Here is a 23801-nt window from a genome sequence, read left to right as displayed (position 1 = left end):
CGGCGGATGGGATGGTGGGTCCCACGCTTGATGACGTGGCAGGATCGTACCGACTCTGGGTGATCAGAGCGGTCTCGATCGGACGGTGGTGGTGGTGGTGGTGGTGGTGTGTTGAAAGGGAAAATGCATCACACGTGTGCAGGAGAGTATCACACGTGCGCGAGAGTCCATGGATGACCCATTTTATCAAGACCCGCGAAAACCCAACCCAACAAACTCCCGCCATGTTGTTGGCTCTCGCTCCTAAAACCCTATCCCCTTTCTCATTTCTCCCCAACCCAAAACCAAACCCCAAAAACCAAATCCCCAAATTCGCAACCCTAAACCAGAATCCAGTCCCCAATTCGGAGCCGATTGATCGAAAATGCGAGTATCGAACCGAGAGGGGTCTCAAATTCGACACCGGAGAGACATTTTTCCGGCACGAGAGCGCCACCGGCCGGGATTTGGGTGTTCTGGCCGCGACGCTGTACAAGAAATCTAGAGGGAAACTGCGTGTACTCGATGCCCTCTGCGGCTGCGGGATTCGGTCTCTGCGGTACCTGGTGGAGGCGGAGGCCGATTTTGTGTTGGCGAATGATGGAAATGTTGAGAGCAGGGATGTGATCACGGAGAACTTGAGGAGCTCCGGCGAGGAGGAGGAGGAGAGGTGGAAGGTGACGCTTATGGATGCGAATCGGATCATGACCGAGTGTTATCTGAACAGGGATTTCTATGACCTCATTGACATTGATTCGTTTGGCAGCGACTCGTCGTTTCTCAGGTCGGCGATTAATGCTTTGAGGATGGATGGCTTGCTGTACGTCACCTCCACCGATGGTTTTTCTTCCGGTGGCCGCCGGCCGCAACAGTGAGTGTTTCGGAGCTCTGTTTAGTTGTTCAAGTTTGATGCTTTGTATGTATTTGACCATTTAGTAGGACTGATGATTTGGTATTTGTGTGAGTAGAACTTTAGCTGCATATGGAGCTTATGTTCGGCCTATGCCATATTCGAATGAGCTTGGTTTGAGAATGCTTATAGGAGGGGTGGTGCGGGTGGCTTCTGTGATGGGGTATCGTGTTACTCCGCTGTTTTCATACTATTCGTATCATGGACCCGTTTTCAGAGTCATGCTACGTGTCATTCGTGGAAAGCTCCCTGATAGCAGGTGATTGTATGATTTTTGTATTTGGGGTAACTGTGTGATTTATTAATGCCTCTACGTTGGTGCTTATTACTTGCTTTACATGGAAACAGACACTACGGTTTTATCAGCTACTGCCGCGACTGTGGAAATTCTCATGAATTTTCATGGGATGAACTTGGTCGGATCAGTTGCCCCTGCAGTGATTCAAAGGTATAAGTTAACAATTTTTTTTGTAAAACATTCATGGTATGATCTTATTTTGTTCCCTAGTTTTTGTTCTTTCTTTCCTGAAAAGCTTTCATATTCAGCATGCATTGCTTTTGTAGAACTCGAAGAGCCTTGCTCTGACTATGACATTTAGGCTTTAATACATGTGTAGTCTTAATCTCATATGATTTATAGCCCCTAAAACATATTTTGTTGAGGTTTCACCTTTCTTTCCTTCCATCATTTTTCTTTCCTTTGCTCCTCGAACTTGGGGTTTAGAAAAATTAAGAACAATAATTACAGAGATCCTTGCATTGAGGTTCTTTGGATTTTGATTAAGTTGTCTACAGCGCAAAGTAGTTTCTTTTGCTTAATGATCCGGGAGAATGGATAGCTATTTGATATCTCTTATGGCTTTGATACCTACTTGGCTATGCCATTGGGAGACAAATCCACGACCTCTCCCCTAATAGAGTGGAAGAGATCATCATCATCATCATTTTGATTGTATTTCAGTCTATGAGGTCAATTACATGAATTCTCATCTTACCTGTGTTTTTAAATTATGTCAAATCTCTTATGAAATGGAAGCTTATTAAAGGGAGTTCAAACAAAGCCTCCTGATATGAGTGCAGGGCTGCTGTAGGCCAGTATTTGTGCTCCCTTATTAAAGATTTTCATTTTTCTTGAGAGTTTTCATAATAGTTTTTCTCATTGGCATGTTGATAAATGTTCAAAAGTACATTTTTACTCATAGGCACTGAGAGTTTAAGAATTATATGTACTAAGCACTGTTAGTTCTTTCCAGGTTTCTATGTCACTAGTTGTTTCTGGTCCTCTCTGGACAGGGCCTCTTCATGATGCTGCTTACATTACAGACATGTTAACTTTAGCAAAGGAATGGGGATGGGCGGGCAGTGACACAGGAACTGATCTTGACAAACTTTTAAATACAATGGTGGCTGAGAGCGACCCCAGATTACCGTTTGGCTTCATCAACTTGGACGAGGTACACACTTGTTGTCATTGTTTTCTCTATTTCAGGAAGTTGTTTTTCTTGTGATAGATGATGACTTTATCTCTTTTATCTGTTCCAGGTAGCAAGCCGTGCAAAAGTAAATTCACCAGCACTCAAAGCTGTGGTGTCTGCCCTTCAAAAGGTAAATCCCACAGTACTCTACCATTTCTTTGGGGATAGCTAAAAAGAGCTCATATCAGTCCATGTTGGAGTTTGGGGTTGTTCAGGAGTATTATGGGAAACCAGTTTGTCTCGGTCCAAAGCTTAATACTCCGGTCGGTTATATTCTTTTGCAGGAGGGATATGCTGTGAGTAGGTCACATATCGAGTCCAATGCACTCAAGACCAACTGTCCAATGTCAGAATGCATTAGAATTGCGCAAGAACTACAGCAATGATACAAAGCTGAATGATTTCACTCCCAGAACACAGGCCAGTTTAAGTTGCATCTAACTTATGCTCAATGAGAGAAGTGCTTAGAGTTGATGCTCAATGAGAGAAGAAATGTCGTCGCTCCAAGGCAAGAATGTGTGCTTTATGCAATAACTATTTGGAGTCTGAAATTTCCACACAATTGGCTTGTCCATGATTCTGAAAATTTCTCATGGGGGATTGATAGAAGTACAGTTTTATGACAACCAATTTTTGGAACTCTCTGAAACCCTTGTAAAGTAGAAGCGAACATTGATAATACAATTGAGAAATAGAGAGTCTGACCATTCCTTCTCTTAAGGTGCATAGAAAAATTTGTAGTCTCAAGCTGTGAGCATTATACTTCTGATTAGAAGATCCAGTAATTTTTGTAAGCATTATACTTTCTGATTAGAAGATCCACTAGCCGCAAGCTGTGAGCAATATACTTCCGATTAGAATGTCAAATATGAATCAGTTGAGCAGAATAATTTTGCAGCCTCCAGCTGTACAAATTAAACTTTTGATTACTGAAACTAAAGAACTTCATTACCAATTACCAACATAACCATTCAAGGATGAAACATAAAGTTTCTATGCTCGTGCCGGTTCAGTAGAAATAAAACATAAGCATTTAATTAGTGTTTGGATGCTCACTCGGGATTAAGCTAAGGAAACAAACCATGAAACAAAATCATAATTAAACTATTTAAGTTGCATTATCAGCAAAAATAAAACATCCATGAACAATAGTTTAATCCTCAAAAAGTTGAACAACAAAAACCATAACAAGACTTCCTACACAAAACTCAGGTCCAGCAAGTTGTGTAGCTAAACGGAAACATCAATAACATAAGAGGCTTCATATGCTCATTCAAGTACGAGCAGGAGCACCAGCTCCAGCAGGTCGGGGTCCCTGACCAGGTGCTCCAGGCCTTGGGGCATCATCCTGAAAAAGTCCAAAAGTTCAACATATTAGATAAATTAAAAAGATGAACCAGCAAAACAAACATTTAAAAAGGAACAACTGTCTACCATCACATACTGGAATGAACAAGTAAACTCAATATTTCACATTTTAATTCTAATATATCAAAGATAAAAGTTATGAGAATAGAGCAATGAAAAAGTTAAGGACATTGTCATCTGTCTCTATATGATATTAAAAGAAGAGGATATTACTGAGTACCAGACCCTCTAATGACTAGCACAGAAGATTGAAATAGATGAGTGACATCAAGTCAATATAAGACGATGCCACGTTTCAAATAAAGCCACAAGAACCAACTGAAGTAAAGCCTAATAGAAGCAAACCTAACACTATGAAACACAGTTCTTAATACTGTAAACAGTGAACTTGAAGAGATGAATCTCTCGGTCTAAATGATTTCATTCTCAGTATTATCAACAACACATATCTATGGGCATATACTGCCATTGACACGTGTGAAGAATCAGAAGAAAAAAACATCAGCAGGTTTCTAACAAAGGTCAAAGGGAAGCACATTTCTATGGGCATATACTTATACTTATCCTAAGGGATCAATGATCGGCTTATATGTATAAGAGAAGTCACTGTTTTTGGTTTCAATTGAAAACAAAGAAACAGAACAATTCAATCAACAAGCATCCAATACAGCATTAGCATCTACAAACCCGAAACTAATAAATCAATCAACAAGTTAACATAGGTTTTCTACAAACTGTAAAAAGAAGCTTACCCTGCGTCTGATGAATCTCTGTGGAGGCTCACGGTTCCTCCTGTTGGTGCGAGACCTAACCCTCACAACGTGAGAGTGAATAGCACAGGACACACAGTACTGCATCTTAGCATACAGCTTCGGCAGAGTGTATTCTACACATCACAAGAACACAAACCACTCTCATTCACATATCCAAATCCAAATCCAAATCACAATTTCAAATACAAATCAACACGAAAATGAAAAGCTTACGCTCATAGACACAAGCCTCCTGCACATCTCTCACCGCAGCTTGCTCCACGATGTTCCTCACCAAGAACCTCTTGATAGCCTTGTCCTATTCCAATTCAAACACTCGAATCAAAAACCAATCCGCCACAACTTCACATGCTTTATACACATTTAGATACATAGATGATTAGATATGAATCCCTAACCCTAACGCTAACGGTTACCTTAGGGCAGCACTTGCCGCAGTTGGAGCAGCGGATGAACTTGGTGTGGCCGCGGCCGTGCTTGTTGCGGCCGCCATTCCTGCGCTTGAAAGTCTGCGAAAACAGAGACGATTAGACAAGAGTGAAGAAGAGACGGAGGAGAGAGAGAGAGAGAGAGAGTGATGGAGGCGGAGATGTACCATGGTGTTCCGAGAGAGAGAGAGAGAGAGGAGCGAGATCTGCAGCTCTGGGGGTCTCGGCGGCCTAGGGTTTTTTTGGTGCTGCAGAAGCTTAGAAAGTGAGTGGTTTTGGGAAGGCTTGGGTTTTATATTGGGGGAGGGATGACGCCCTAGCTAACAAAATGGGCCTTCGATTGTTGTAAATTTGTAATTCCTACCCCAACTTTTTCACTAGTTTTTTTTTTTTTTTTCGGCTACAAGTTTTTCACTAATTCACTACGATTGTGACAAAAAGATATAAATATAAAAAATAAAAAAAATTAAATCAAGAGCCCAAAATATATAGCATTCGATGCATCTCTAACTTCGTCTCGTTTATAACTTGTGATTTGGGTGTTTAGAGAGAAAACATTGTTTGTAGTCTCTTTTAAGTAGTTATTTTGAGAATAAATTTTCGGTGATGAAAACATCTCGTAAATGTCTTAAATGATTTTATTGTGGCATGAATAAAAATTTAGCACTAACTTGGAATTTGACAATTTTTTTGTCCAAATGTGCTATAAATAACACAATTTTTCATAAAACTCAAATCTTTAATGTTGTGAGATTTCCTTCAAGGCTAACGAAAATGCACAGAACTCATTTTCCCTAATCGCATAATTAAAAAAAAAACTTATTAAAAAGCACACCGCAAGTTGACTAGCAAGTGAAATATCAAACAGATTTTATTCCAGCAAGTAAAACAGACAAGCCTCTAAATGCCATAACTAACTTCTTCAAATCAGTTTTGGAGTATCGGAAAGACATTGATTACAGGGGCATCGAATAAGAAAAACAAGAGTGCATGGCTCTTATACTATCTCAGTTTCATACATCAGTGAGAAAGCTTCATTTGTCACATGGATTGTTTATTTCATCAGCTGCTCAACTAGTTGCAATGCCCACCCTCGTTTAGCTCAGGCGCTTTCTTTCTCGTACTCTTGACAGGCATACTTCCAATTGATGACCTTCCATATGTTCTTAAGATAATCTGGTCTCACATTCTTGTACTGCAGCATGAAAACCAGATACATGTATTAATTCATATCACATCATACATGACGAGGAAATCTGGAAAGCAAAATAGTGACGCAAAGCTAAGAAGACCAAAAACAACTGATAAGTAACCTTAAAAGTTTTTATTGGGGACTTAGTTGATAAGTGATAATGGTGTAAGTTTGTAAATGAATAAATTATGGGCTTGTCTGCAGTCTGCACAGTACCTCCTCAGATGCTAATTCAAGTTTTTACAGATAAAGTCCGAACTGCATGCTTCATATCAAGGAAAATCCCTTTCACACACATATAATGAACTCAGAACTTATACTCCAGGAAAAAAGATATATATCTTGATTTTCGAGGCTCTGTGGTTCACTAGTTAAAAGAATACTCTTCAAAACTAGTGTTATAATTTAACAAATAACTAGTTGATGTCCAGAGTAAGAATAGCTAAGAGTTTCAACAGCTGATGACAATCATAAATGCATAAAGCTCTGTCCTTTCACGGATTGAAAATGCTAACAAACCTAACTACAAATATCTAGGTCAGTCAAGTTGACATGAGTTATATATTACCTGTAAGTAGTACGCGTGCTCCCAAACATCAATGCCAAGCAAGGGCACTAAACTTGCTCCTTTGGTAACCAATGGGTCCTGTAACAAAGTAATCAGAATTATAACTACATTACGAACAAGAAGCAGTATTTCTATATCTACTCTGCATATTCAGACAACTATCACAAGTCTTGAGAAGATAGCATACACAGAATTTTAAGGAAAGCAAGTAAGCAATAGATCTTCAACACTAGTTCTATGGTTCTAGCATCATAAAGTCGATGGGAACAATAGTGAAGCCTATGTGAATAACTACAAAAGCAGGACGGATTTGAATATGGCCACTCATAAGCAGACATAGAAGGGAATACTCTTGATTACTACTAGAAATAAATAGTTATATGGTATATCTTTTGAGGTTACCTGATTTGCAGTGGTTTCAACCACAACCTTCTTCAATTCTTTGTCTAGAGCCAGCCACTAACATAAAAGGCATGTCAACAAATCAGCAGACATCAAGCAATATGAATAAGCATCCACTTAAATCACAAGATGCAAAACTTACCACCCATCCAGAACCCTGCAAGCCAGCACCTTCTGCATTCATCTTTGTGATTAATGCGTCAAAAGAACCAAAACTTTGGTCAATAGCCCAGCCCAGAGCACTATGAGGGGGCTCGCCACCTACTTCCTGCCACAAAAAAGAATATTGCATTAGATAGATGAATACTTAAAACAGGCTTGTGGCATAGCCGCACAGAGCAAACTTATAAACTTACATTAACAGGACTCAGATTATTCCAGAAAATCGAGTGGTTGACATGACCTGCAAGAAAATAATCCATTCCACTTGAGCAAAGAACAGGCAAAATCGTGTAACATAAGACTCTCTTCTTGTTAAGATTACATTTTCTATAGGAGTTGCAAGGTGAAAGCAACGAGAAAAATCTACCACATAAACAAGACATTATATCAAATGAAACAACTCTAGTTATGATATGCTTATTAAGCATTCACGGCATAACGAGTCATTTCTTTTTCTACCAGTTCATTTCGATTCTCAGACACCTTTCCTTTCCAAGAACAAATAGCTTCCTCTAACATGTTAATAACTTAGACTAGCAAACTAACAGTACAACATTACAGAATCTAAAGAAATTTGGTTACTCATAATTAAAATATAAACACTTTTAAGCATTTCAACTACCAATTACATCACATCCCTAAGCAAATTCGATCATTTCGAGTAGCACATTGAACATTGACCAATCGAAAGCGTTCTTTTTTACAGATAAACAAAGTTAACACATATTCCTCCTAATGCAAAAATCGCAGTTAGACAATCACAAAACCAATACAAAAAGCGAGAAAGAGATCACCGACCTCCGCCGTTGAATTTAATGGCGCTCTGCAACTTAACGACGGCGGAAGCGTCGCCCTTGGCGATTGCGGCGTCGAGCTGCTCCAAATCCTTGTTGTAGTTGGTGATGTAAGCCTGGTGGTGCTTCTGGTGGTGGAGCTGCATGATCTCGCCGCTGATCGCCGGCTCGAGAGCGCCGTAGTCGTACGGAAGGTCGGGGAGAGAGAACGTCTGCAGTCCACGCGCGCCGAGGATTCTCTGGAAACCTGATCCGGCTAGGGATTTCCTGGCCGCGAGAGCTCGTAGAGCCATGAGGAGGTCGTCGGCGATGAAGGGAGGGAGAAGAAGTGAGAGCAGGTGAGGTCCGTGAGGAAGTGACGAATGAGAGAGTGAACTGTGTGGAGTCGGATATTTATCTAGGTGACTTTTCTCCCGAATCCAACAGCAGCAGCATTTCAGGCTCACAGATTCGTTTTGGCGTTTTGGGCCGGGGGAGGTGTACCCGACTTTTACAGCCCACTGTTTTTACGTTATTGTTTGGAAAATTTGTACATATTCATGAACACATCGATATCAACTCGACGAACGGAAAAATTTGAATAAAAAGTGGTCTTATGTGCCACAATCCCTCTTTTTCTTTTTTTTGAGTAAAAACAAATTGAAGCGAGATTTTTGAATTCCGTCAATTTTAGAATTGCGTAAAAATCATTGTTTATCAATGATAGAAATTTTGGTGAAAAAATAAGAACGTGCAATTTTAACCCAAAAATTGTGTGTCATACATTTTTTTTTTTTTTTTTTTGAGAAAATTCTTGAATTGGTTCCCAAATGGTTGGAAAGGCTAACATCTTTTAGTGTGTTTATCATCGCTTGCACAAGGACCATTAACCTCACTTGCACGGGTGTGAGCATGGGCAATAGTGAGGCTACCCCAAATGGTTTATTTTTCGATAGAGTCCCCCACTACCATGGTTGTGATAGACTAGTTCTGGATAATAAGACTAGCGGTTGAGTAACAATAAAAGCGTAGATCAACTCCATCCTCAAATCAATTCGCTAGAAATGCTTTTGTTGAAAACGTTTTTATTGGAAGCACAAAGGTTTTTTAACTTTTAGTTTACTCGACTGTTTCTCCAGGTAGCACTTGGAAATTCTTGTACAACAACCAAATCAAGCGTGGCTGCAATAGCAATGGGGGTTCTCATTTCTTATTACATGGCATCACCAGATGTGAGTCTGCGTTGGGTTGGCGATTGGGGACAAGTTGGGACTTAAGAGGGTAGGAGTTGAGGAACATCAATAGTATCAATGATGGTGCTGCTTGGATATATTTTCTTTGGGATTAATTTTAGTTTACTCTCTGAGATTTGGGGGTGTCATCATTTCACCTCTCTACTCTCAATTTTAAATTTTTACCTCCAAGCTTTCCAATTTTAGTCTTCCGTGTCCAATCTCTCATGTTCCATCACAATTAGACGTTAACTCTGATAATAGGGCCCACTTTGAGGGCTAAAATGGTCATTTCATGACAAAAAAAAAACCTTTTTTAGGGGCTAATCCAGCGTTGTTCTGGCCTCCTGGCCTCTGCTCCACCATCCCCATTATCCTCGTCTCAACCCCTTCTCTCTTCTCTCTCTCTCTGAAAGGTTTCGATGACGGTGGCGAAGGACGAGTGGACAAGGGCGACGATGACCGACTGTGTTCTCATCTTCAGTTCGGATCTGTTCTTGACTGAATTGGAAATCGAAGGTGACGACGGCGATGATATCGGGGTCAAATTTCAATTCGGGGCTAGGGTTTGGGGTGGAGTCAAATTCTCAGGGCTCCGGCTATGAATTCGATGACTTTCTAGCTCCACAAGGGCTTCGGGTTGTTGGGTTGGAGTCCGATTTGGATTCGGATAACGATGAATTCGAAAGCAGAGGTAGAAGAGAGGGTTACCAGGAGGCGGATTCGCTGTGGGGAGGTTCACCGGAGGTAGAAGAGCGGTAAAGGTTCACTGATGTAAGCTTTTTCTTATCTAGGCTTTGATTTGATTGTGATTCTAGTGTAAAACTCTTAATTCTTCCACATCTTGATCAAAGATAGGATTTTTGTTATCTGGGCATGTGAGTGTAGTTGTGGTTATTGCAAATGCAAATTGTGTGAAAAGTTTAGGAATTTTTCGTTTGCAGATTCTGGGTATTGGTGGATTGCCTACATGATGAAGTTAGGGTATTGGAGTTGCCCATTGGAGCTCAGAGAGAGAAGGTGGTGGGTAGGTATGGGTTTGTGCAGGGTAGGAGAGGGTTAGGATGTGAGGGGGGCGGTGATTTTGGTTGCCGGAGATCGAAGAAGAAGATAGGGTTGATTTCTAAGGCGGGGTTACAAGCATAATTTTGCCATCAAACATGGGTCCACGTCAGCAGTTAACGTCTAATTTGACGGAACATGAGAGATTGGACACGGAAGACTAAAATTGGAAAGCTTGAGAGGTAAAAATTAAAAATTGAGAGTAGAGAGGGTGAAATGATGACACCCCCAAACCTCGGGAGTAAACTGAATTTAATCTTTTTCTTTGTTACATATAATCACAACAAACAAACCCAGAATGGAGAACAGCTATGATATTAAGCAAACTAGAATGGAGCACAGTTGTGACTAGCTGTAAAGGATGTAACTTCTCTTTATGTAATAGACTATAAAAATTTCATTACAAATGCGTACAAAATTGAACCATATTCTTCTCGACTCTAGCAACAGTAACAATCTCCAATATAGGTACTCCTCACTTGAACTAATTGTTGACATATCAACTTACTATAATTCTTTAATAAACACCGATGAAGAAGAGGGAGGACCCGCACCTGTTCAACTGAAGACAGATGGGTGAAGAAATTCATACACCAAATATATTGTCATTGCTCTAACACCTCAATATGCTGCTGCCATTAGGTGTGTAAATCAACTAGATTGAAACGCCATCACGCGTGTAGATCTTTGTTTGACTTCCATGAAGGGGGGGACATCTGAGTAACAGCGAGCTTTAATCCGCTTCCATTTTCCACACTCACTAGAGGTTCGGTTTCACCTTCCCCTGCCTGAAACCATATATGAAAAAAGGAAAGGAGTTCAGTGTCACTTCATCATTCAGTGTTACAAAACGAATTAGAAAAGTTAACTCAAGTGACTAGAACCTTTGATTGCTGTGTTGCTTCTTCAGCGACCTTTTTCTGACCCTCCCGAGTGCAAAAATAAGAATATAAAACCATCCCCATAATTGCAACCAAAATTCCTAGGATGTTCTTCCAGTCAAATGGATCATGAAGCAAAGTATAACCAAACGCAAGCACAAGACATGTCTTCAGATGTCCAAGAACTTGATAGGTGACGGGAGATGTCTTTCCAATCACAAGAAATGTGCTAAAATTTACAGACACGGAGATCAGGCAGGATAGAATAATGAACACCTGCATTTCAGAGGGTGAGCATATAATCAGTAGTGCTTTCAAATAACAGCAGCAAAGAGATAAACTGAAAAATATATTCTTTTGATTCTCACCAGTACTTGAGTTGTGTATTTGAAAGCAAATACATTCTGATTAGTCAAAAACCAATCCAGAAATGGGCCAGATATCAATAATGTCCCCGACTGATAGGGACATGATTGATATAGAAGTTGTGTTGAAGAAACCTTATACTTCTTCTGGATGGTATTGGTCATCTGAAAGAAACTAATTAAGGATATCAAACGAAACTGGAGACGCCAACCTACATATAGTCACTGTTTACCATCCATGCATAGAATAAAGAAACTTTAACAAGGAGTCTTGTGTTGCTCATTATTAAAATATGAATATTTAGCACTATCAACTGCCAGACTTTGACAGTGTACGTAACCAACAACCACAGGAACCAACTTGTCAGTTATTCATCTAGCCATCTTCCACTGAACAAAGAATGCATTGTCATATAGAGAAACCACATTTGTGGAACTTCTTAATCTAATACCTCCAGTGAGTTCTCCACAAAAGACTTTTGAAGCAAGGTTCAGAGACTATGCACCAAAGATTACGAAGTACCATTTAAACTTCATTGATGCATGTGCAAATGATTCATTTTAAAAGTGAGGTACGCAGTTTGAAAATGAAAAAGAAAAAGAAGACAATTCTATTGAGGATACAATTTGAGCAACGCATGTTGTAAGAATTGCAAGTAGAGACAAGATACTTCCTAGAGCATTGAGTTGAACGTCAGTAACCGTAGCAATCCCAACACCAAAAAGGAGGATAAGGAGGGCAAACTGAATGCTCCTACTGCAAAACCAATAAATGTAAACATGGTATCAGTACAGCTAGGAAGTAAGGAAATCAGAAATGTATGATCAACTAATCAAACTTCACCTAAAATGCATCACAGCAGAAAAGGTAAGGGTCGATGACAGATATTGATTGCTCAAGGGGGGGGGGGGGGGGGGGGGGGAAGTAGGGGCAAGGATAATATTATCTCAAAAGCATTTTCTGAATTGGTACATGGAGCCAGCTTACATTATTACACCTATATTTTAGAAAGAAATAAACAACTAGAATATACAGTACTATATATGAATAAATCAGCATAACCGACTAAACTAAGAGTATATAATAAACAATTGACTTCGCATTGGTCCTAAGTTTTGGATGTTTTTGAGCATAACAGTAAATGAGATCTTAGTGAGGGAAAGTGTTTGTCAAGACAAACCTGAATTTCTTCCCAAGAAAAAGGGTCTCCAATAGTACAGTACAAGGGATGATTGCCAGTTTAGTCATCTAGAATGCCAAAACATAAGAGTAATTCAGAATTCAAATCTTACGAAAGATGTGAAACACCAAATTTCATAAGAAGTCAAAATTAAGGCAAAAAAAGTACCTGATAAAAGCCAACAGAATTGAACCCCAGGCTCAGGTTTAAAAGTCCTATGGAGATCCCATTCAGAACACCAAACCCCGTAACAGTCTTTTGATCCAGAGGTTTGTGTTCAAAGAATCTCATCCTCAAAGCCACATGAAGGGAACAAAACGTGACTAATAGATGCCAGCTTGTCAAAGTTGTAGCTGCAAAAATATGTATACGAATCTCATATCAGCAACCTCGGTACAGCAAATGAAAATGAATAGGATTATAAATCATCTATCACAAATGAACGATCCTACATTCCCATAATTCCCTTCACAACAGATGCAAACATGTCCAACTGAATTGTCAAAGGATCAATTCCATCTCATTACTTACAAAACTGGACCGATCTAGTTAAATGCAAATCAAAGTTGAACTGCAATCAAAAGCTCTAATTATGCAGGAGAACCATGACTAAGTCGCAATAACCAACCACCAAACCTTTTCTTCTTCTCTTAAAACAATAAGTTACAATTAAAATTGTTCTTAAATCTCCATTTTCAAGAGCAACAACTCCAACAGTTTCAAATGTAACAAAAAAAAAAAGAGAGAAAATATTGTTACCAAAATCAAATCTTCAAAAGAAAAAGCATCCCAAATGCATTCACAAGTGAATGAACAAATCCATTAACAAAAAAACACACAGCAATACAAGGCAATCAGACCACACCAGAATTATAAACAGATATTGAACTTACCAAAAGTGAAACCCAGAGAGCTAATGAGGGCCTTGTTGCAAATGACAATGGAGACAGAAGAAACCACAGAGAGAGTCAACGCCCCCACTGTCCCAAGCTGAAACCTTTCACCCTCACCCATCTTCTTCCCTCCAACCCAACTTCAAGCTGAGCCTACAAAACAACCCAGAAACCCAAACCCATCAAAAAGTCAATCCCTTTTCCACAAAAACAAGCACCAAAACACACAAAGAGAACTGAAACTCACTCAGAGAGAGGATCAGAGTCCCAGATCTGAAAAGGGTCAAGATTAATGGGTCCTAATTTACTGCGATGGGTTTTGACAATGAGTCAAAAAAATGAGTTGGGCTGTCTTTGCTATGATTTGGTGAACGGTACAATTGCGTCAAGCAGTGAAATTTATCTAAATCTCGAACAGCTCAGTGGGTTTCCGGTCTCTTTCTTATTCCTAGAGAGATAGAGAGAGAGGTTGGTTATAAAAAGGTTTGGTCTTTGGTGGCTTTATATGCCAGAGAACCTCTGATCACTTGGTTACTTCTCAGGCACCGACGTCGTTTCACTCGTGTAGGTCCGTGAATGAACCATGAGTATGGACAAAAACAGAAAATTCAGATTGAATATTTGACTATGGATCTGTAATTAAACAAACATTACAAATGAATGAATCAGGATCTGTGACAAGAATTGAGAGTTACGATATCATAATATCATAACGTTTTAAGGTAAGAAGTTATTCGAATTTGTGGGGACGCTATAAAAAAATAAAGAAAAACGAGTTAAAGGATTATTCCATTCACATGATTCATGACACTCTAAATAAAGTGATAACTATCAGAAAAAGAAAAACATGATAGAGCAAATATTGAGCCGTAGAATATATGTAGGGCAGTAAAGACTAAGGACATACAAAATTTTCTAAAAGTAAAATATAACGCGTTTTTTCATTTCGTTAGTTCTTGAACTAAAAATTTACATGATACAAATACAAATACAAATCAAAAGTTACAATTTTCAGAAACAACGTTTTCCATAAGATACAAAAAATTACTAAGCATATTTTGAAAGGAGATCGTTTTGCTGTTTAGCCAAATCATTCTGGATTCCATTTCATTAGTGGTACAAGTCAATGGTGTGCTGCTTGGTCCTGTGGATCCAAATTTTCCCCACCTCCTAATAATTGTTTTGGCCTTTGGTAAAAGTTTGGTAAAAACCCGTATTCCCTTAATTTAGCTAAACAAAGAAAAAGATTAAAACCTTTAACACCCACATTTTTAATCACATTCAATGAAAAGTTCTAGAAAAAAAAAGTTTACTGGTTTCTACTTTTTTTGTTTTCATTTATAGTGCTGAGACACTTTGTAGTCGGTGATTGGACCAAGTGTCGTCAGCAGTCCAAACTCTCGAAACATCAGATCCCCCAAACTAAGAAGTCTGTCGTTTCATCAATAATTTTGACAAGAAAACACCACCCCAATTCAGAGCTGTTCATCTCTTTAAAGTTATTTCAGTTTGTGGAAATTTGAGTTGGTGGGTTAAAGTTGAAGTCTTGGTGTGGAAACTATGGAGAATTCCCACGATTTGTGCTGCATAGAGGAGGAAGAAGGGGATGGTACTGGTAGGAAGGCCATGACTTCCACTTCTTATCCCGCCGGCGCCTCTGACTTCCGATTGTTTGGGCGGCAAGGCTCAGTTCATGATTGCTTTGGGGGTGGCCAAGGTGAGCAAAGATTGAACCTTTATGCTTTTTATCAGACTTGTATGAGATTTTTACATTTGGGTCTGTCTTTGATTTGTTTTCCGTCTTGTAAAGTTCAGGGTTTGTTATTTGAAAATGTTGTGGTTTAGCTTATTGATTAGCTTATGATGAGGCTGATCACGGTTGGTTGTGATTGAATGGGGCAATGTTGAGTGGCGTAATGTTGAGGTTATGGAAATGAGGAGGGGATTGACAATGATGTTCATAGTTGAAAACAATGTGTGGATAGTGAAAACTTCTGAAGAAAAGAAGATGCCTGAAAATTATGAGGGGAAAGGTTTCGGCTTTTGTTTTCGTGTTCCTGTGAGTAATTAGACGATATGATGTAGAATCTGGTTTTTAGGAAACCAATGACATTGTTGGAGTGGCGTTACTTGCGTTTTAGTGTAGAAGATGGCTGTTTCGCTAGGCTTGCCTCATGAGTCATGAGGTGAGTTACTGTCTTTCATGTTCATAGGGAAAGTAATACTTAATTTGCATCGCAATCACTCTACTGTTAGATTTTCTTCCAAGAGCATTAGTATCGTGATGGTGAATAGCAAATGCCAGTGTGCCATTGTGCCATTGGTTTGTGTGCAAGGCTTAAAACTACTTAGTTGATGCATGCTGAATTGCTGATGAACTTGAATCGGATAGACACACTAGTGATTCAGGAACCCTCGCTTACAAGGAGGCAGATAGTCTTAAGAGTTTTAATCCACCGCTTCTATCAGTATGCCCCATTAAATTCTACCTGCCTGGACATTTTTCATTTAATCTCCTTGGGAGTCATGTAAAGTAGCTTTGCTACTTGTTCCCAAATAAGTCATTCATGCATATGTGAACAACTTGAATGTAGGAATTGATTCTATTATTGAATAATAATACTTTTGCGGCTGAGCTAAGAATGGTTTTGAATGGTGTTTCGTTGATGTATAGTAGTGTGTATACTTTTTGGGTTACTCTTCTCTGTATATCGTCAACCCTTTCTGTTCTGTAGTATTCGAGCCCCTGCCTTCTGTATGCATTTGTACTTTGTAGCCTAGTTAAGTGGCTGTAATTATCTTTTCTTCGTTTGAAATATATGTAAAGCTGGTAGTTCTCCATTAGAAGAAGATCCACATTGCCCTAGAAGATTGAAGTTTCTTTCACTAATCAAAGGAAAAAGTATCAATTAGTTTAAACAAATTGGATCAAACCAGTCGTTATAATTCATCACTTTCTCTTACCTGCTACAGCTTATTTGCATGTACACCTCTTTTCTTGTGTGATAATCATTCTGTTTAATTTTTTATTTTACTCTCTATTTCTTCTTATTATAGCTGCTGATGTTCTGTTGTGGAGACGGCGGCGTGTTTCTATCGGTGCTATTGTTGCCGCCACAGTCTCTTGGCTTCTGTTTGAGCGATCTGGATTATCATGCTTATCAATCTGCTCAGATATCTTGCTGATTTTGGTTGTATTGCAATTTCTTCGAGCCAACTATGCTGTTTTCCGAAATAAGTATGATATTCTATCCTCTTCACCTATATTAAGCACTCAAACTGTTTTCAATGAGGATAACTATCCTATTCTTTGTGTAGACAATTGCAAGCAATACCAGAGCTAGTGGTATCAGAGGAAATGGTTAACAATGCCGCAGCATCATTTCGTGTTAAAATCAACAACGTGCTGCTTATGGCTCATGACATCACTATAGGAAAAGATTTTAAATTGTTTTTCAAGGTGAGTATTAATCTGCATTTTATTATACAATACAAGAATTACTGAGGTTATAACAAGCCTGGTGTGGCTTTGGCTTTTTAAGATGTTTTTAGTGTTAAGCATTTGTGTTTGGCAAATCACCATCAAGCAAACTGTGGCTTATATTCTCTCTGATAACAATACAGTACCCAGATGGGTTATGAAATTTGTTATAGTTGGTTTGCAGGGCAGTTAGTCGGAACAGTTGTATTTGGGACCCCAATGCTGCTTGCTTTATAGAGCTCTCTACTAGTAGAATATATTTCTTGTGATTTATTATATATGGACTGAGAACACAATTAGTTCTCTTTTGACTTTGCATATGTCCAAATACTGAGTTAAATGAAAAGGAATCTAACAGAACTACTTTGCATTTGGCAGGTTGTGGTTTGTCTGTGGCTCATGTCTGTCATTGGCAGCTTGTTCTCTTTCTTCACGCTCGCTTATATTGGTATGTGCATGCTACTCCTGGTGTGTCAAATGAATGACCTGCATGATGTCTCATAGACGTAAATCTCCCTTGTTCGTTCTAATTTTCACATTTTTTTTTCTGTATATTGACTGTCACTATACCTTCCCTGTGGCCTATTGCATTACCATACTGTTCAAGGATTGTCTGCTTATGAGTTGTGATTAATTTGGTGATACACGCACCTTATGCTATGTTGCTAGTGCAGTCATGAGTTCTTTCATCCAAATTTTGCATTAATGGTCGAGGTCCGGAGATAAAATGGGGGATACACGTAACTTGATAATATGGTTTTATACTTATACTTCTCCTTTGATGGTGGCAGGTTCAGTCCTGTCCATAACAATTCCTGCCTTGTACAGCAAATATGAAGGGACTGTGGATAAGTATTGCGGAAAGATCCACCGGCAATTTTCAAGGCATTATAAAATCGTGGATGAAAGTGTTTTTAACAGACTTCCCAGAAATACATCCAAAGACAAAGACCCTTAATCCAGATACTTTAGATTCAGACACCAAAAGTAATAGATATGTTGCTGCTGTTTTACAGACTCCCCATTCAAGGCTTACACTGAGTTTCAATCATTTTAGGTGCAGTTGTTCTTGTCCAGTCATTGATATGTTGCTATCTAATTGTATGACAAGGATGTAAAACTTTATGGGTCATCCGATGAGTGCATTCTTCAGCATATTCTCGGTTTTCTATCTCTAAATCCCAAAATGAAATGAACATTCACCTGGTGAAATGTATAGCAGATGACTATGAGTTGTTTAAACTTTTAAGCTCTGTCTGAAGCAAGTATTTTATTTCAATTAACCAAAAAGAAGAACAAAAGGTGATCCAAGGATGTGATACTGTAAAATAATTTGATGCCCACGCAGATGCCATAAATCACCAAGTAGCTTCTGAAGTTCCATGAATTCTCCAAGATAATGGCAATTCTACTGGTAACTAATATATGCTTAATTTTTCCACACAGTTTTACACATGAGAAGTCACCACACCAGATCCAATACATTAAAGTTTTACATTGCAAAATGACAGAACGACTTATACATCTGCAAGCTCCCTGTTCCTTGCTCCTTATACATATTAGGCTTTAAGCAATTTCTTTGCCTTGTCCAACCAGACATTGTAAATATCTTCCGAGAAAAGAACAAAGTGCACCTGCAACAAAAGTAGAATGTAGCTGCCAGTGAGTTTTCTAGAATATTAAACTGTTCAGGGATTTTATCAGTATTCTATTTAACTTTAGTAAGATAATGCTTCAGATAGTTTCCAATATTGAGGAAAACAATGTTTTGCTTGCCACAAGAACAAAGCATCTAAATAGAGACAATGAACATGTGGAATCGCATGAAGAAAGAATGAAAATTTAAAATGGAAAAGAAAACCCACATTACTGCCATGTCTAGAAGCAAATATAAGCTACCATACCTCCTTTATGTCATTCACGGATTCTTTAATTGTGGATAGGGACACTTCGGCAGCTTCATCATAAGGATATCTGGAATAATATGACAAATTGAGAAGAAATTAATCTGTCAGTCACTTGTTCATTTGTTCACAACTTCAATACAATAAATCACATGACAAATCAGCACCACTCTGTTTCGACTCCAAGTAATGAAAGGAATGAATTATAAGTCAATCCGCTGATCCAAAATGATGAGGAAGTACTGTGATTCATATCCTTCATGTAAAGCTTATTCACTGGGACCAAATCACCAAGGAAGTTCATTTGGGAACTCACCCATACACACCACAAGATATGGCAGGAAATGCAACATACTGAATGTTGTGCGCTTTGGCTATGCTCAAGCTATTCCTGTTAACCGCATTAAAGAAATCTCAATGAGCATGAAAAATTACATTCCTAGCGAAGTAGCAGCATTAGGAAACAAAGTTACGCTTAACCACCTGTATGCAGAGCTCAGATAGACTTCAGGGCTGTTACCAGCATGGTAGACAGGTCCAACAGTGTGAATTACATGAGACGCAGGCAACTTAAACCCTCTGCATCATTTACATTAATGCAGTTGGTCACTAATCTGCAGTGCGAATCAAAACCAAAATCAAGTCATGAGTGTACATAGTATTCTAATCACGATAACTTACGGGGTAATTCTCGCTTCTCCAGTGGGGCAGCGGACTCCTGGCCTGACTTCCGGAACACCATAGCATGCCTGTAGAAGATCCGGGCCAGCAGCCCTATGTATAGCTGCAAGGTCAACGAAAATCAGTACACTAACAGTCAGTTCATTTCCAAAGTTCTTCATTAGACGACCATTATTTACCTCCATCTGCACCACCACCTCCAAGCATTCGCTCATTCGCTGGATTAACCTACACAATATGATGTTAATGGATTAACTACTCCAAGCTTTCTACATTGGCCTCAAAATTTATATGAGATTAATACTAAAAATTACATTAAACCAGAATATATAGTATTCAATGTCAGCAGATTGGGATTTCAGTGATACACATATAACTTACGCAAAGAGAATCACAAACAAGCCCAGAAGATAACGCAAAACAAGGAAAAAGGAAACTGTAAATTTAACATGTTTGAACACTAAAGACTCAAACTTTCCCTGTAAATTTCTCTCAACGAATAAAGGAGATGGTGTAGCTGAATAATGAGAGAGAGAATATGAGGTTGGGGAAGACTAACAATGGCGTCAGTGGAGCCGTCGACGAACCACTTGGTGATATCCCCCATTTGTATCACGAGAGTGCTTGAATCAGACAAAGGAAACCGAACTGCTCCTTCTCCACTCGCCATCGTCGAAACCCTAGCTCTAACCCTAACAAAGCTCCCAACTTTTCCACGGCTTAAATTGATCGCCGGAGCTGGGCTCAGAAATCTTGATGCTTTATACACAGGTAGCTCGCCATGGCCTATTTGGTAGTATAGTCAAAATCAGAGAGAGAGAGAGTGCCAGGAATTTACAAATCACTCGACACCTGGCACAATCTGATTGGGTTCACAAGAGAAAGGTCTTAATATTTTCAGTCATTTTTCTTTTTTACGAAAAGGCTATCTTCTACCTCCGAGTCTGAATAGGATAGACCTACAACTTCAGAGTTGAAGGACTTACATTACATGCGATACACATACCTGTCAGTCTGTCACCATAGCTCCCAGATATGGATTTTCGTAAGAGATTTATAGATTGCGCGACTCAACGCAAGACTTTTAACAGCGGGAATCAAACTTGGATTGGGGCTTAACCACTAGCACGCCGATCCCAACTGAACTAATGCACGTTGGTATATTTTTATTTCTATTTTGAAGTCATGAAATTTATTTATTTTCTATTTCTTTATTTGTTTAATTCTAGAGTCTCGTAATTTTGAACGTCTCGTATTTTTAGTTACTTAGTGAACCATATATCAAGTTGGGCTTTGATTATGAGTCCAAGGTCTATTGGCAATATTTACTTTCGTTTGTGAAATCACATGTCTGGATTGCAGATTTCAGATTTGTTTTAGTAAATGTTTTACAAATCAACAATTTAAATCCAAAACGAAAGTAATGTATATGTTACTGCTGTGTTACAGACTCCCCATTCAAGGCTTACACTGAGTTTCAATCATTTTAGGTGCAGTTGTTCTTGTCCAGTCATTGATATGTTGCTATCCAATTGTTTGACAAGGATGTAAAACTTTATGGGTCATCCGATGAGTGCATTCTTCAGCATATTCTCGGTTTTCTATCTCTAAATCCCGAAATGAAATGAACATTCACCTGGTGAAATGTATAGCAGATGACTATGAGTTGTTTAAACTTTTAAGCTCTGTCTGAAGCAAGTATTTTATTTCAATTAACCAAAAAGAAGAACGAACGGTAATCCATCATTGATGTGATGCTGTAATATAATTTGATGCCCAAGCAGATACCATAAATCACCGAGTAGCTTCTGAAGTTCCATGAATTCACCAAGATATTAGCAATTCTACTGGTAACTAATTTTGTATGCCTGATATTTCCACATGGTTTTACACATGAGAGGTTACCATACCACACTCAAGCTCCAGTACATGAAAGTTTTACATTGCAGACTGACAGAACGGCTTATAAATCTGCAAGCTCCCTGTTAAGGCATATTAGGCTTTAAGCAATTTCTTTGCCTTTTCCAACCAGACATTGTAAATATCTTCCGAGAAATGGACAAAGTGCACCTGCAAGAGTAGAATGTAGCTGTCAGTGAGTTTTTTAGAATATTAAATGTTCGAGGGTTTGATCAGTATTCTATTTAACTTTTGTTGATAAGATATTGCTCAAGATAGTTTCCAAACTTAGGAAAAACAATGTTTTGTTTGTCACAAGAATAAAGCATGACCCATCCAATAGACACTAAACATGTGGAATCGCCTGAAGAAAGAATGGAAAATTAAAATGGAAATCAATACCCACATTACAGCCATGTCAAGAAGCAAATATAAGCTATCATACCTCCTTTATGTCATTCACGGAATCCTTAATTGTGGATAGAGACACTTGGGCAGCTTCATCATAAGGATATCTGGAAGAACATGACAAATTAAGAAGAGATTAATCTGTCAGTCACTTGGTTCAGTTGTTCTCAACTTCAATACAATAAATCAGATGACATATAAGCACGACTCTGTTTCGACTCCAAGTGATGAAAGGCATGAATCATAACTCAATCCGCTGATCCATAATGATGAGGAAGTACTGTGATTCATATCCTTCATGTAAAGTTTATGTAATGGAACCAAGTCATGATGGAAGTTCATTTGGGAACTTACCCATACGAACCACAAGATATGGGAGGAAATGCAACATACTGAATGTTGTGTGCTTTGGCTATGCTCAAGCTATTCCTGTTATCAATTTGCATTGAAGAAATCTCAATGAGCATAAAAATTTGACATTCCTAGCAAAGTAACAGCATTAAGAAACAAAGCTATGCCTAATCACCTGTATGCAGAGCTCAGATAAACTTCAGGGTTGCTAGCAGGAGGGTAGACGCTACCAGGACGGTAGACAGGTCCAACAGTGTGAATTACATGAGACGCAGGCAACTTAAACCCTCTGCATCATTTACAATGCGGTTGGTCACTAATCAAAACCAAAATTAAGTCATTAGTGTACATAGTACTCTAATCACGATAACTTACGGGGTAATTCTCGCTTCTCCAGTGGGGCAGCGGACTCCTGGCCTGGCTTCGGGGACACCATAGCCATGCCTGTAGAAGATCCGGGCCAGCAGCCCTATGTATAGCTGCAAGGTCAACGAAAATCAGTATACTAACAGTCAGTTCGTTTCCAAAGTTCTTCAGTAGAAAGCCATTATTTTACCGCCATCTCCACCACCACCTCCAAGCATTCGCTCATTCGCTGAATTAACCTACACAATATGATGTTATTGGATTAACTCCAAGCATTCTATTCGTATCAAAAAAAAACTCCAAAAAAAAAAAAAAACAAGGTTCAATGTCCCCCCTTGTATTCGACAGTTTCATTAATCAAGACTTGAGGGTAGCCGCACCACCCTTTTTCAAAAAAAAAAAAAAAAAAAAAAAACTCCAAAGCATTCTACATTGGACTCAAAATTGATATGAGATTAATAATAAAAATTACATTAAACCAGATTGGGATTTCAGTGGAACTGATACTATAGTGTGCTAAAAAAACAGACAACAAATAAGTCCATGTGATCTATCACAAGCCCAGAAGATAACACAAAACAATGAAAAAGACTCGAAACATGTTTGAACACAAAAGACTCAAACTTTGCCTGTAAATTTCTCTCAACCAATAAAGAAGATGCTGTAGCTAAATAATCAGAGAGAGAATGAGAGGTTAGGGAAGACTAACAATGGCGTCGGTGCAGCCGTCGACGAACCACTTGGTGATACCTCCCATTTGTATCACGAGAGTGCTTGAATCAGACAAAGGAAACCGAACTGCTCCTTCTCCACTCGCCATCGTCGAAACCCTAGCCCTAGCCCTAACAAAGCTCCGAACTTCTGCACGGATTGATCGCCGGAGTTGGGCTCAGTAATCTTGATGCTTTACACAGGTAGCTCGCCATGGCCTGATGGCCTATTTGGTGTAGTCAAAAGAGAGAGAGATTACCGCGAATTTACAAATCACTCGCCACCTGGCACAATCTGATTGGGTTCATAAGAGAAAGGTCTTAATATTTTCAGTCATTTTTTTTTTTTTACGAAAA

The 23801-nt window shown here is 39.0% G+C and overlaps 6 protein-coding genes and 1 pseudogene across 6 annotated transcripts; 2 read left to right on the top strand and 5 right to left on the bottom strand.

Annotated features, from left to right (window-relative positions):
* The first annotated feature begins 158 nt into the window (after positions 1-158).
* LOC133718453 (tRNA (guanine(26)-N(2))-dimethyltransferase) lies at positions 159-3074 on the top strand. Its single transcript, XM_062145303.1, has 6 exons — positions 159-850; positions 948-1148; positions 1238-1337; positions 2143-2343; positions 2432-2494; positions 2649-3074. The coding sequence occupies exons 1-6, from the start codon at positions 174-176 to the stop codon at positions 2748-2750; spliced, it is 1344 nt and encodes a 447-aa protein (XP_062001287.1). The 5' UTR covers positions 159-173; the 3' UTR covers positions 2751-3074.
* Positions 3075-3447: 373 nt separating this feature from the next.
* LOC133718454 (small ribosomal subunit protein eS26y) lies at positions 3448-5259 on the bottom strand. Its single transcript, XM_062145304.1, has 5 exons — positions 5101-5259; positions 4922-5014; positions 4719-4803; positions 4485-4618; positions 3448-3712 (listed from the first exon to the last, which is right to left on the bottom strand). The coding sequence occupies exons 1-5, from the start codon at positions 5101-5103 to the stop codon at positions 3638-3640; spliced, it is 390 nt and encodes a 129-aa protein (XP_062001288.1). The 5' UTR covers positions 5104-5259; the 3' UTR covers positions 3448-3637.
* A 515-nt stretch (positions 5260-5774) lies between these two features.
* LOC133717088 (superoxide dismutase [Mn], mitochondrial-like) lies at positions 5775-8464 on the bottom strand. The gene is made up of 6 exons (XM_062143723.1): positions 8056-8464; positions 7452-7498; positions 7238-7363; positions 7096-7152; positions 6694-6771; positions 5775-6128 (listed from the first exon to the last, which is right to left on the bottom strand). The coding sequence occupies exons 1-6, from the start codon at positions 8342-8344 to the stop codon at positions 6036-6038; spliced, it is 690 nt and encodes a 229-aa protein (XP_061999707.1). The 5' UTR covers positions 8345-8464; the 3' UTR covers positions 5775-6035.
* A 2219-nt stretch (positions 8465-10683) lies between these two features.
* On the bottom strand, positions 10684-14173 carry LOC133713951 (UDP-xylose transporter 3-like). Its single transcript, XM_062139970.1, has 8 exons — positions 13892-14173; positions 13645-13797; positions 12920-13104; positions 12752-12819; positions 12195-12327; positions 11574-11735; positions 11209-11481; positions 10684-11112 (listed from the first exon to the last, which is right to left on the bottom strand). Exons 2-8 carry the CDS (start codon positions 13763-13765, stop codon positions 10996-10998), a joined length of 1059 nt encoding a protein of 352 aa, XP_061995954.1. The 5' UTR covers positions 13766-13797; positions 13892-14173; the 3' UTR covers positions 10684-10995.
* An 846-nt stretch (positions 14174-15019) lies between these two features.
* Positions 15020-18374, top strand: LOC133713952 (reticulon-like protein B16). The gene is made up of 5 exons (XM_062139971.1): positions 15020-15361; positions 16702-16882; positions 16963-17104; positions 17504-17573; positions 17917-18374. The coding sequence occupies exons 1-5, from the start codon at positions 15205-15207 to the stop codon at positions 18081-18083; spliced, it is 717 nt and encodes a 238-aa protein (XP_061995955.1). The 5' UTR covers positions 15020-15204; the 3' UTR covers positions 18084-18374.
* A 138-nt stretch (positions 18375-18512) lies between these two features.
* On the bottom strand, positions 18513-20529 carry LOC133713953 (uncharacterized). The gene is made up of 7 exons (XM_062139972.1): positions 20270-20529; positions 19890-19938; positions 19711-19813; positions 19513-19608; positions 19346-19420; positions 19030-19099; positions 18513-18759 (listed from the first exon to the last, which is right to left on the bottom strand). Exons 1-7 carry the CDS (start codon positions 20378-20380, stop codon positions 18685-18687), a joined length of 579 nt encoding a protein of 192 aa, XP_061995956.1. The 5' UTR covers positions 20381-20529; the 3' UTR covers positions 18513-18684.
* Positions 20530-21475: 946 nt separating this feature from the next.
* On the bottom strand, positions 21476-23734 carry LOC133717278 (uncharacterized; annotated as a pseudogene).
* Between the last annotated feature and the right edge of the window lie 67 nt (positions 23735-23801).

Source organism: Rosa rugosa, chromosome 6 (genome assembly GCF_958449725.1).
Source record: "Rosa rugosa chromosome 6, drRosRugo1.1, whole genome shotgun sequence".
NCBI classification, from domain to species: Eukaryota; Viridiplantae; Streptophyta; class Magnoliopsida; order Rosales; family Rosaceae; genus Rosa; species Rosa rugosa.
The sequence above is the reverse complement of the archived record's forward strand: the minus strand, read 5'-3'. Positions and strand labels throughout refer to the sequence as shown.

Excerpts from the sequence above, each read along its gene's own strand:
- LOC133718453 (XM_062145303.1), top strand. The coding sequence starts at position 174 with ATGACCCATTTTATCAAGACCCGCGAAAACCCAACCCAACAAACTCCC. Across the intron at positions 1,149-1,237 it reads GGAAAGCTCCCTGATAGCAG|ACACTACGGTTTTATCAGCT; the intron begins GTGATTGTATGA and ends ACATGGAAACAG. Across the intron at positions 2,344-2,431 it reads GCTTCATCAACTTGGACGAG|GTAGCAAGCCGTGCAAAAGT; the intron begins GTACACACTTGT and ends TATCTGTTCCAG.
- LOC133718454 (XM_062145304.1), bottom strand. Across the intron at positions 4,804-4,921 it reads GCGGCAAGTGCTGCCCTAAG|GACAAGGCTATCAAGAGGTT; the intron begins GTAACCGTTAGC and ends GAATTGGAATAG. Across the intron at positions 4,619-4,718 it reads GGAGGCTTGTGTCTATGAGC|AATACACTCTGCCGAAGCTG; the intron begins GTAAGCTTTTCA and ends TGTGATGTGTAG.
- LOC133717088 (XM_062143723.1), bottom strand. The coding sequence starts at position 8,344 with ATGGCTCTACGAGCTCTCGCGGCCAGGAAATCCCTAGCCGGATCAGGT. Across the intron at positions 7,499-8,055 it reads CATTAAATTCAACGGCGGAG|GTCATGTCAACCACTCGATT; the intron begins GTCGGTGATCTC and ends ATTTTCTTGCAG. Across the intron at positions 6,129-6,693 it reads AGCACGCGTACTACTTACAG|TACAAGAATGTGAGACCAGA; the intron begins GTAATATATAAC and ends TTCATGCTGCAG.
- LOC133713951 (XM_062139970.1), bottom strand. The coding sequence starts at position 13,765 with ATGGGTGAGGGTGAAAGGTTTCAGCTTGGGACAGTGGGGGCGTTGACT. Across the intron at positions 13,105-13,644 it reads CTCTCTGGGTTTCACTTTTG|CTACAACTTTGACAAGCTGG; the intron begins GTAAGTTCAATA and ends ATATTTTTGCAG. Across the intron at positions 11,736-12,194 it reads CAACATGCGTTGCTCAAATT|ATGACCAATACCATCCAGAA; the intron begins GTATCCTCAATA and ends AGTTTCTTTCAG.
- LOC133713952 (XM_062139971.1), top strand. The coding sequence starts at position 15,205 with ATGGAGAATTCCCACGATTTGTGCTGCATAGAGGAGGAAGAAGGGGAT. Across the intron at positions 15,362-16,701 it reads TTGCTTTGGGGGTGGCCAAG|CTGCTGATGTTCTGTTGTGG; the intron begins GTGAGCAAAGAT and ends TTCTTATTATAG. Across the intron at positions 17,574-17,916 it reads CTTCACGCTCGCTTATATTG|GTTCAGTCCTGTCCATAACA; the intron begins GTATGTGCATGC and ends TGATGGTGGCAG.
- LOC133713953 (XM_062139972.1), bottom strand. The coding sequence starts at position 20,380 with ATGGCGAGTGGAGAAGGAGCAGTTCGGTTTCCTTTGTCTGATTCAAGC. Across the intron at positions 19,814-19,889 it reads AGGTGGTGGTGCAGATGGAG|CTATACATAGGGCTGCTGGC; the intron begins GTAAATAATGGT and ends TTGACCTTGCAG. Across the intron at positions 19,609-19,710 it reads GGAGAAGCGAGAATTACCCC|AGGGTTTAAGTTGCCTGCGT; the intron begins GTAAGTTATCGT and ends TAAATGATGCAG.